We start from the raw sequence: 11,771 nt of genomic DNA on the forward strand, positions 1-11,771 counted from the left end.
ACTGTCCTTTGAAATCTTACTATTCCCAAATCAAGGGTCCTATCAGCACATCGCTAATAAACTGCTAAATATAGCTAGTATTTGTTTATTTACCATTTTAATTTTTTTAGGAGATGGAGTCTCACTATGTTTCCCAGGCTGGTCTCACGCCCCTGGGTTCAAGTAGTCCTCCTGCCTCAGCCTCCTCAGTAGCTTGGACTACAGGCACACACCACAACACCCGGCTTCCATTTCAGTTTTTTTCAGTAAAGTAAAATGCTTTAGCTTGTTTAGTTTGCACTCCAATAGAGAAACAGAAAAACAAAAATCTCATCTGGTATGACAGCCACTGATCCTTCTTAGGGGTTTAAACCCATCCCTTGGAAGTTCAGTTTTGAAGAACCAGCTACTACAGGGAAGTGCTGACAACCTCGAATGTCTAGAATATAAATTTTCATACCCTCCGCAACTGCTGCCTGGCCTAACAGGAGCCCCCTGTACTTAACTCAAGCACCCTGTCCACTGATGCTGACTTATGCAAGTCAACACAACAAATCCCAGAGCCACAGCTTTTCAGAAAAATAGGAATGGATTCTTCTCCCAATTTCATACAATTGAGGGTTTTTGACAGCAATAAAAATAGCTTTGGATAAACCTTATAACCTGTGGTGTTGCTTCTTCATAAAGATAAGCCAGTCATTTGACATTATTAAAATTTTTGTTGTTGTTTTTAGACAGTGGTGCAGGTGACACATTAAAAAAAAAAAAAAAAAAAAAAAAAAAACAGGTATGAATCCCAGTGCTTTGGGAGACCAAGGAGGGTGGATCACCTGAAGTCAAGAGTTCATGACCAGCCTGACCAACATGGTGAAACCCTATCTCTACAAAAATACAAAAATCAGCCAGGCATGATGGGTACCTCTGATCCCAGCTACTCAGGAGGCTGAGGCAGGAGAATCGCTTGAACCCGGGAGGCAGAGGTTGCAGTGAGCCGAGATCATGCCATTGCACTCCAGCCTGGGTGACAGAAAGACTCCATCTTTAAAAAAAGGAAAGAAAGAAAGAAAGAAAGAAAGAAAGAAAGAAAGAAAGAAAGAAAGAAAGAAAGAAAGAAAGAAAGAAAGAAAGAAAGAAAGAAAGAAAGAAAGAAAGAAAGAAAGGAAAGGAAAGGAAAGGAAAGGAAAGGAAAGGAAAGGAAAGGAAAGGAAAGGAAAGGAAAGGAAAGGAAAGGAAAGGAAAGGAAAGGAAAGGAAAGGAAAGGAAAGGAAAGGAAAGGAAAGGAAAGGAAAGGAAAGGAAAGGAAAGGAAAAGAAATACAGGTATAAAGGCAATAAAGCATGATGTATGTAGTCTGGCCACGCCACCATCCCTGCTGCTCTGGACAGAAATCAGAAGCAGCAGCAGAAAGAAGCAGAAAATCATTCAAAACTTTACACACGAGGTACTGCTATTGCTTCCTCAACAAGTGTATTAGAACATAAACTTGACAAATTGGAGCTTTTCCATAGGTAGGTAGCAACAGAGAGAAGCATCACCCCACAGTTTAAAGTTTATGTTACTTGGGAAAAGACAAACATGAAGTATAAGTCTGAAAATTAGTTTCAAGAACTCTCAACTAACTGATTCTCTCCCAAACTGAAAACACACCACAGCAAGGCTAAAACATAAAATAAAGTGAACTTTAACCTATAATACACATGAAAATGTGAAAGAAAATGCTTCCTTTTGATTCGTATAAGGAAAGTAAGTTTCGGTGTGAGTGAAACATATCTGAGAGAACAGGAAAGTCTTACCTAGGTACAAAGAGGAGTTCTCTTTCTTGACATTGTCATCTAAGTAGGTTGGTCCCAGGGTATAAATAGGTGTGGAGCCCATTCCAATGAGAATCTGCGCGCAAATGAATAAAGCCACATAGACCCAGTGATTATTTCCTCCCGAGTCCTTCGGACAGGCCGGAGGCTCCAAAGTGGCGGTGGAGTTGCCACCCTGACACAGGCCGTCGTTGGGGGCCGAGGCGTTCAACTCTTGGATCTGGTAGGGGGGCGAGATGAAGTGAGGTAAGGCGAAGAGGGCTGCCCCGAAGGCGATGAGGAGTCCACCCACGGCCAGCCACAGGGGCCGCCGACCCCGGCCGCCGAAGTAGCTGACGAACACCACCACCACCAGGTTCCCGATGTCGAAGCAGCTGACCAGCAGCCCTGACTCGGAACTCTTCAGACTGTAGCGCCTTTCAATGGTGGTAATTACGCTGCTCAAGTACCCAGAGACCATCAACGCCTGGATGAAGGTCAGAAAGCACATGCATACCAGGAAGCAACGGGAATCCGTGAGGACCACGTAGAGGCACCTTCTCTCCTGGAGCGTGGCCAGGGCGGAGGACACCGAGAAAGTTTTGCTGAGGTCCACCCTGTGGTTACAGTCCCCGAGCCCCGCCGAAGTGGACGGGGCAGAGGGACTGGGGGCCAACTGGTTCGGGCCTTGCTTCAAGTCCTCGTTGCCAGAAGAATCCGCACAGCCAAAGGCCGGCTTGGCGTCTTCATTAGTGGGACTGAGGATCGGCCGGCAGGAGGCGCTGCTGAGGACCGGTAAACTCTTAGACCTGAAGGTCTCTGGCTCGCACCTCTCTTGGACAGCTCCTGTGGTAGCCGGCGCCTCCAGCTGCTCTCCCGGCCCGGGCTGCAGTCCAGTGCCTTCGTCCATGGCTCTTACAATTCAGATTCGATAGTTGATGGCACCCAAGCACTCTGGCACGTTTCATCCACCGGCACGAGGGGCCGAAGCCGGGCCCACTCAGTCTTGCCCACCTGGGACTGGGGCTGGGGGCGCAGGGCCGCGCAGCAGGGCATCCTCACCAGCTGGAAGGCGCCCGGTGCATGCTGATCACAGATGAGACTCCAAGGCTCCGCAGCCGCGTGCCACCGGGGCCAGGGGTCCGCGCGGTCCTGCGATGAGCCCTGCTCGGCGTCCCTCTCCGGGAGGTAGCTTGAGGCAGGCGTCTCGCGCGTCCTGGGCTCATCCCCTCCGCCGCCGCCGCCACTCGGCCCGCGGCCAGGAGCGAGTGCACCCCGCGCCGGGCGTGGGGGGCACTTAGCGCTGCTGTCCGCACCGCATCCCACCTCGCTGCGCCAGGGGTACCGGGTCCTCGCTGCGTGGGCTCGCGGCACCCTCGGGAGTGAAGCTGCCAACCTGCAAGGCAGAGAGAGGGCGGTCAGCGAAGAGCAGCTGCGACTTGGGGCTAGCGTCCCTGCGCCCCGGGGACCAGCGTTGGGCGACCCTGAACGGTCCCTAGAGGAACGGAGGAGTGAGCCGGGAGCGGAGCCCCGAAGGACTAGGCAGCAGCCGGTTGCAGTCTCTAGTCCGGGAACAATAAGCAGCAGGCGGTCGGCGGAGACTCTACCTCATTGTCTGCCGCGGACCTGCCCCCGCCCCGCCCCTTTTGCCTTAAACATTGCGTTTGCTTTTATATGTTAATAATTATCAACCTGGCAGCTCTGACTCAGAGGCAGTGTCTTTTATTCGAGTGAACTAATTGCAACCTTTTCGTACTCCTACTCCATTACTCAAAATAGAAAATGCCCAAAAGAACAAAGGAAACTTTTTCACAGACACACAATGTATTCCCTGTCCCAATTTTTTATAAAAGGAAAAAAGAGGGTGGAGGTAAACTACGTGTGTAGAAATGTGTGTGCACACTGGTGTGCGCTGGCACGTGTGCGCGACTAGATTTGAATCTGCTCCACCAGAGACACGCATTCAAAGCCGAAAGCAGCAGCAAAAAGGTCAACATGCTTGCCTCTTTATTCCCAACACCAAAAATAACCCCCTGCCCGAAAGAACTCTTCAATTACAAATACCAGGGGCATTCGAGGCTGTGGACCGCACTAAGTCCCAGAGCGCTGTATCAAACGAAACCGAAAATCCGTCTGCTTTGCCGAGAGCTAGGGAAGCCACAACCAAACAAAGAGATCCCGGCACGCTGTCAGAGCGCGCGCGAGGAGCCCACGGAGCCGGCTGGGCGCACGCCGGCCGGCGGGGAGGTGTGCTATTGACTGAGCGCACCCCGCGAGCGTGGGCCTGGGGAGCGTGCGCGCGTGCGCGGTCACACACACACACGCACACACACAGACACACACACCCTGGCGTGTTGGAACCGCTCTCGCGATCCCGCACCCAGCTTGAATTCAGCGAGAATTGAAAACAGGTGTGCCCCCGGGGTAAGCCCCCGCCCCTAATCTTGGGGACCCCCACTCCACTCCTCCAGCCTGGGGCGAGGACGGGGGTCAGAATATGCACCAGGTGGAAGAGAGCCGAGCTTCACTACACTGGGTTTCATTTTGCGGCGCGCCTTTGTGATGCTGCTGAGAAAAGAAAACAGGAAGGGCAAGGGAGAAAGGCAGAGAGGCTGGGCGGCCAAGGGTGGCCTCTCCGGCATCTCCCTCGGCTGTGCTGGGCCAAACCCTCTCCCAGATTCCCGGCCTGCCAGCCACTCACAATCCCGGGCTTCCCCGCCGCTGCCTTGCCCAGGCGCCTTCCCGGGGAACCCCACCAGCCGCTGCCTGAGGAGCCGGGGAATCCCAGCAAACTCTCGCCGCGCGCTGGGGGCGTCCGAACCCCCTGCCTGGGCGAGCGCCCTCACAGCAGCGCAGACTCGGATGGACACGCGGATCCCGGCAGGGAGCTCTTGAGCAGGCGTGGAATCCCAGGGACACCCCCTGCGCGCACATCACACACACGCACACCCTCCACACACACGCATACACACACACACACACATACACACACACACACAACCCGTGGGAGGACAAGACAGCCGCCGACAGCCCGCCGCGCTGCCCGGGCGCTCAAGCCGCGGCTACTCACTAGCGAGTCTGTCAGTCTGTCTGCCTGGCTGAGTGGAGCGGCGGGAGGGGGGCACTGAGCTACGGGAATAGTTGGGAGCCGCGTGGGGAGGCAGCCTCAGTCCAGCCGAAGAGAAATCAGTGAATGAGGCTGTGACTCAGACTGAACTCTTCCCCCCACCCCTCGCCTGTCACCCAAGCCTCTCCTCGGCTCCAAACAGACACACGCGCACAGAGACGCGCCCGGAGAGGAGCAGCCGAGGGCGCAGGCGCGAGGGCAGCCACCCAGCCCAGCCCTCCCACAGCCAGCCACCCCGCTGCCCTTCACCTGCGCGGCCGCGGGGGCCGAGGAGCGCTGAAGCCCCGAGGGGGCCGGTCTCTAGAAAAGTCAGCGGCTGAGGCTGACAGCCCACTCTGAATAAATAAATCATTTCTGAGTGTTTATTCCGTGCCTTGGGCACCCACCATGTCTCATTCACCATAGTAGGTTCTGGGACCAAAGATAAACAACACAAGATATTTGGTAAGAAGAAACCTCTGACTTGTGGGGAAAAATACTCATGTAAATGGCTTAAAACAACGTGGTACATTCTATGCAGCCTGCTACTGGAGAAGCCAGTATCCATTAGCCTTCATTTCCACGCAGCAGGAAGAAGAGAGGCACCGGGGCATGGTGCTGCCGGTCAATAGGTAGATGAGCTGCCGGGAAGATTGCAGGGATGGGGCAGAGGACCAGACTGCAAGAGTGGCTGAGTAGGAAAGGACACCACGGGTTTCCTAAGTTGTGTACTGTCAATACTGTGGAGGCAGTGATGTTCCGACTTCCTCACCAGAGAGCTGGCATTGGCAGTGACAGGTAGACAGATGTGAAGCCACACTGCAGGCACAGAAGTGGGTTGAGGGGCAGTCTGAAAGCAAAATGTTATGAGGCATTGGCAGAGGGCATAGAGAGGAGGGAACTGGGCAGCTGATGCAATCTGCAAGAGGAGAAAACCGGCCACGGTAGGATGACTCCCAAGTTTCTAGCACCAAGTTGGGTGACTAGGTGCCTGACAGCCAATAAAAGCACAGGGGGAGAAACATGCTTGAGGGGAAAGATGGTTCTCATCTACATGTGTTGAGTTTGAAATGTTTGGGGGACATCCCGGTGTACATGTCCCATAAGCCATTGGACACACAGGAGGTTTGGACTAGGAATATTGACCAGTAGTCATCAGCCCAAAGGTGGCACAAGAAAGGGTGGAATGAATAGGGAAGATCATCCAAATTGTGAAGAGATCTAGGAGAAGAGGGAACAGCCAAAGGAAGGAGACTGGAAGCAAGGTCAGAGAGGTATGGGACGCATCAGAAAAGCCAAAAGAGCAGACAACTGTAAGAAGGGAAGTGTCAGATGTGCACAGACTGCAGGGAAGACAAACAGGATGATAACTGAAAAAAAAAAAAAAAAAAAAGAGTATCTGAGGGCACTGGTGACCACTGACAGAGTAGGATAATGCTCTAATGGAGGAAAGGAGGCTGCTCACAAGTACCAGTGACAATGCTGGCCACTGCTGCCAAGTCGAGGCCCCTCCATTGGCCCTTGGCCTTACCCAATGAAAGCATTGTCACCATTTCACAGATGTGACAAGTGTAGAGAGGTTAAGTAACTTTATATAGGCACACAGCTAGTCTGTAGACAATATGAACCAATGTGCTCCAAAAGACTATGTTCTTACTTAACCTCTTAACCCTGACTCTCTTCTCTCTCTCCTGTCATTGAACAGCATCCTGACTCATCAATGCACCTTGATTCTGCTGATTATCTCCCTTTAGTCCAACAACCATCTTATCTACAGCGATCCTTAGAGAACAATTAAGGCCAGCTGACAGTAAAGAACACTCAGTGTGTACTTGAAGTCCATGCTGAGACAGAATCAATCTTCTGGCAGCTGCAAGACTGACCTATCAACAGAGGCATTTCTTCATTCCCTGCCATTGTCTCCTCTTGAGATCACCATCAGGCCCAGTCACTTTTCTACAAGCAGGCAATAGGACTGCTGCCACCCTGCCCAGATTTTAGTCTTCTGCTGATAAAGTGGGCAAAGATATGTGGCACTTCCTGAACCTAAATACTCTTCTGAGCTCATTCTAAATCCAAACAGAATCAACCTACCTCCTATTACCTCCTTCCAAGCTCTGTGCCCCATTCTCTCATTTCAGTCTCAGCTCCAGATATCAGTAAATTCAATGTGATGCATCAGGTGCCATCGCAGGACTTCCCTACTTGAAAAATCAAGCAATCATGTCCCTGAAACACACTGTCTTTATTCATGGTCAATTACCATAGTTAAAGTAGATGCAACTCTAAGAACCTATGGATTTTTTTATTGCCACTAATAGAAAGGTCATGATTTACAGACAAAATTTTTGAAGTTCCGATTTTACTCACATAAGAAACAAGAAGAAAACATTCAGCAAGAAGCATTTCTTTTGCTTTATCGTTCCCAGTTAAATATGACTTTAAAAAAGACAAAATTTTAAAAGGTCTGATTTTACTCACATATGAAACAAGAAAAAAACATTCAGCAAGAAGCATTTCTTTTGCTTGATCTTTCCCAATTAACTATGACTTTGAAAAAGACTAGCACGCCTCATTAGCCCTAATTGTCTGATTAATACAAAGAAACGGACTCATATCATGGGGTTCCACTACCCCTAAGATAGTGTTTACTACCCTTATTTCACTCAATGTTTACAGTTAGTTTGACCAGAATGCCTGCCTTGTTTGACATTTTGGGAGAGGAAGCATGTGACTGTAAACCCTCTTCAAACTTTCAGACTTAACGTTTACTTCTTCCAAGTCCATCAAATTTGTACATAAATGACTTCTTTTCTGATCTTCTTATAACAAGTATGTAGCCTTTGGAATTTCCAGAGCAGTCTACAGGTTTAAAATCTGGCCGTCCTGGAGAATGGGCAGAAGAAAACTGAAGAGAGCCTTTTCCCACCGCCCTTCCCTTCCTTCTTAAAGAAGGTTCACTTCAGAGGTCTCCCAGATACAACAAGAACCGAGTTTTTGGTTCAGAATATTTTGTAGGTGCAAAACATAATACATAGTTGCCAGTACCATAATTGAATTAGGTGTTGGTTGTTTAACAGGAAACACACTGGATCTTTAAGGTAGCCCCTTAATAGGACTTGGCATGTATACCCTTCCTTAGAAGTGAATTTCAGGTTGGATAAAACCTGAGGAGGAACAGATCTGGCCCTGGGGTACAATGAATGCAGGCCATCACTCCAACCCTGGTGGCTTGAGGGCCCTGCAAGTGCTAAAGGAGTATAGTGACCAGCTGTGTCCAAAGAGACTTAGCACTGCAAGTCCCACACCGCAGGAAACCACAGTTCCATGAACACCTGGAGGCTTGGCTCCCTGTAAAGAAACTGCCACCTCCCTTAATATAATTAAGCCAGATTAGCTGAGTACTGTGGCTCACATCTGTAACCCCAGCACTTTAAGAGGCTGAGATGGGAGGATCCCTTGAGAACACATTTCTACTAAAAAATGTTTAAATAGCCAGGCATGGTGGCATGTGCCTGTGGTCTCAGCAACTCAGGAGGCTGAGGCAAAAGGATCACTTAAGCCCAGGAGGTAGAGGCTGCAGTAGGCTGTGATTGCACCACTGCACTCCAGCCCGGGCAACAGAGCAAGACTCTGTCTCAAAAAATAAACAAACAAAAACCAACAACAGCAAAAAATAATTAAGCCAGGCTGGATGCAGTGGCTCACGCCTGTAATCCCAACACTTTGGGAGGCTGAGGCAGGCAGATCACCTGAGTTCGGGAGTTTGAGACCAGCCTGACCAACATGGAGAAACCCCGTCTCTACTAAAAATACAAAATTAGCTAGGCGTGGTAGCACATGCCTGTAATCCTACTCGGGAGGCTGAGGCAGGAGAATCGCTTGAACCGGGGAGGCGGAGGTCGTGGTGAGCCGAGATTGCACCATTGCACTCCAGCCTGGGTAACAAGAATGAAACTCCATCTCAAAAATAATAATAATAATAATAATAATAATTAAGCCAGATACTCCAAGGCTAGTAATGGAGGGAAACTTCCCTGTGAAGAGGAGACAGTTGTCTAAAAAAAAATCATGTTCCCTTGAAAGATGTTTCATAATTACCACCACTGCCACCTTGGCCTGGAAAAGAAAGAGGTCGGATGGGAAGGGGAAGGAAGCAGGTTAGGAGAGAGGCAGTCCTCCATGGGCTGTGAGCATCTCTACATGTTTTTCTTGGGTGCACCTAGAACGCAAAGCCCTAACCACTTCTGAATGCGGAAAAACTCAAACTGCGTTGTCCTCTGCTCTCATACCACAACAATCAACACAGAAGACTTCTGTGACCAGATGTTGGCGGGGAGTCTGCACCAACAAATAAGCAATCAGTTCTGCAGCAGACACCAGCTGGGCGTCCTCCAATTCAGGTCTGTTCTGACACCATCTACCTCAAGACAGCATCAGATCCCACACGTTGAGGGCTGAGTCCCACAAAACTGCCTCCTCTCTCCCGTAGACACCAGCATTGAGCCTGGGCCTCTGAAACGTCTGACCAACTAGCTTCAATTTGGTATTCCCACAACCCCTTTTTGGGTTTGATTAATTTGCTGGACAGGCTCACAGAACTCAGAGAAACACTTACGTTTACCAGTTTAATACAAAGGATATCAGAAAGAACACAGATGAAGAGGCGCACAGGGGGAGGTATGTGGGGAGGCGCACAGAACTGCCATACTTGCTCTAGGTCCACCACCCCTCGGAAACCTCCACGTGTTCAGCTGTCCCAGAAGCTCTCTGAACCCTGTCCTCCTGGGCCTTTTTTGAAGACTTCCTTGGATAGACATGACTGAAGACAACCACATCAGACGGTGACTAGACAAAAAGCAGATGATCTAATACTGATAGACTGAGTGGGGAAACCCAGGAAGGCCTGTCTGTCCATATTCTCCTTGGCCTCTCTGTGCTGCATTTGTTCCTTCAGGGCATGTGGCAGGACTGTCTCTGAGACGAGGGTCTTATGACCTCCAATCAGAAAGACTGCCTTGGGGCCGGGAGCAGCGGCTCACGCCTGTAATCCCAGCACTTTGGGAGGCCGAGGGGGGCGATCACCTGAGACCGGGAGTTTGAGACCAGCCTGACCAACATGGAGAAACCCCATCTCTACTAAAAATACAATATTAGCCGGGTGTGGTAGCACATGCCTATAATCCCAGGTACTTGGGGGGCTAAGGCAGGAGAATCACTTGAGCCCGGCAAGCGGAGGTTGCAGTGAGCCGAGATCATGCCACTGCACTCCAGCCTGGGCAACAAGAGCGAAACTCTGTCAAAAGGAAGGAAGGAAGGAAGGAAGGAAGGAAGGAAGGAAGGAAGGAAGGAAGGAAGGAAGGAAGGAAGGAAGGAAGGAAGGAAGGGAAGGAAGGAAGGAAGGAAGGAAGGAAGGAAGGAAGGAAGGAAGGAAGGAAGGAAGGAAGGAAGGAAGGAAGGAAAGAAGGAAGGAAAGAAGGAAGGAAAGAAGGAAAGAGAGAGAGAAAGCCGAGGTCATGCCACTGCACTCCAGCCTGGGCAACAAGAGAGAAACTCCGTCGAAAGAAAGAAAGGAAAGAGAGAGAGAGAAAGAGAGAAAGAGAGAGAAAGGAAGGAAGGAAAGAAGGAAGGAAGGAAGGAAGGAAGGAAGGAAGGAAGGAAGGAAGGGAGGGAGGGAGGGAGGGAGGGAGGGAGGGAGGGAGGGAGGGAGGAAGGAAGGAAGGAAGGAAGGAAGGAAGGAAGGAAGGAAGGAAGGAAGGAAGGAAGGAAGGAAGGAAGACTTCCCTGGGCAGGTGAAGAGAGAACAGGGGAAGGTCAGAAAGAGATTGTGTTTCCCGAGGCCTGCTTCCAAGGCCTACAGTGCCCCAGCATCAGAACAGATGACCGTTACGTCAGGAGCCATGGATGAAAACATATATGTGTATATGTACGTGTGTGCATGTGTATGTAGTAATGTCACACCACTCTTTACCCAGGCCATCTCTTAGAGTTGTGTTTGCAGCCAGCAACCTGGAGGGATGAGGTAATATTTTCCCCTGGGCAAAGAGCAGGCTTGCTGCTTCTGCTTGTTGAAAAGCAATGTATCCTCTAAGCTCAGTGCTCCTCTCCCATGATGCAGCCCATCATGTGCACAGGCATCTATAATGAACTCTTTGCATCACCCTGTGGGACTTGTGGGGCATGGGGAACCGGTACAAGCATCATTCTCACCCTCTGGCTACTGACTTTGCCATAAGTAATAATATCCTTTGTCTCTGACCCTAGAGTCTTTTCTCCCCAGTATCCATGAAACCCTAGCAGGATAACTTGTCATCTTGGAAGAAGGGTAAAATCCTAGACCCTACACAGTTCTTGACCGGCACTGCCTAATTTGATGCTCCCACTCAGATATTAGTTTCACTTATACTCTATGGTACAGCTGACCTAAGGTCTGAGCTGTTAAACAGGTCTTTCCTCAAGGCTAAAGGCTAATAAAGGAAAATACATTCATGTGATAAAACAAAACTAACTGTGTTAGATGTGGTTGATTGGCAGTCAGTGAGCACTCCCTACTTTTCTGTTCTTTCTTAAATGGCAGAGTCTGGAAAAGCTATAAAACTACCTTTTCCAGATTCCCTGCGTATCAGGTTCTGGATAAGAATTGATGTACTCTGGCACGTTTAGAAAGGTAGGGTGAGGCACAGGCGATATCCTTTGTGGCTGTCTATGCCAGCAAGCAGGTCACGGAGACATGGCATTTTTCTGCTTTGGTCCAAATTTTTGTCCAAATTCCAGCTTCTAGATGTTGAGAGGCAGTTGCAGTATTGGCTGCTTTCTGATTTCTGGATTCAGCCACTACAAGATGCCCTGAAGTCAAGAGACCAGTGTATGCCTTTGACTCCTCACCCTACAGATTG

General features: G+C 50.0%; 1 protein-coding gene across 4 annotated transcripts in view; it reads right to left on the reverse strand.

Moving 5' to 3' along the window:
* The window catches only part of SLCO5A1 (solute carrier organic anion transporter family member 5A1), a 154,735-nt gene extending 149,693 nt beyond the window's left edge, over positions 1-5,042 (reverse strand). For 2 of the 4 annotated variants that reach the window (XM_045398364.3, XM_005563500.5), the window contains exons 1-2: positions 4,840-5,042; positions 1,773-3,165 (exon numbers count right to left, since the gene is read on the reverse strand). In XM_045398364.3, the coding sequence (XP_045254299.2) occupies positions 1,773-2,679 (907 nt within the window). In that variant the 5' untranslated portion in view covers positions 2,680-3,165; positions 4,840-5,042. Of the gene's footprint in view, positions 1-1,772; positions 3,352-3,833 lie in introns of those variants that run through there. The other 2 variants (XM_045398363.3, XM_065519338.2) reach the window with 2 other exon arrangements.
* Between the last annotated feature and the right edge of the window lie 6,729 nt (positions 5,043-11,771).

Source organism: Macaca fascicularis, chromosome 8 (genome assembly GCF_037993035.2).
Source record: "Macaca fascicularis isolate 582-1 chromosome 8, T2T-MFA8v1.1".
In the NCBI taxonomy this organism is placed as follows: Eukaryota; Metazoa; Chordata; class Mammalia; order Primates; family Cercopithecidae; genus Macaca; species Macaca fascicularis.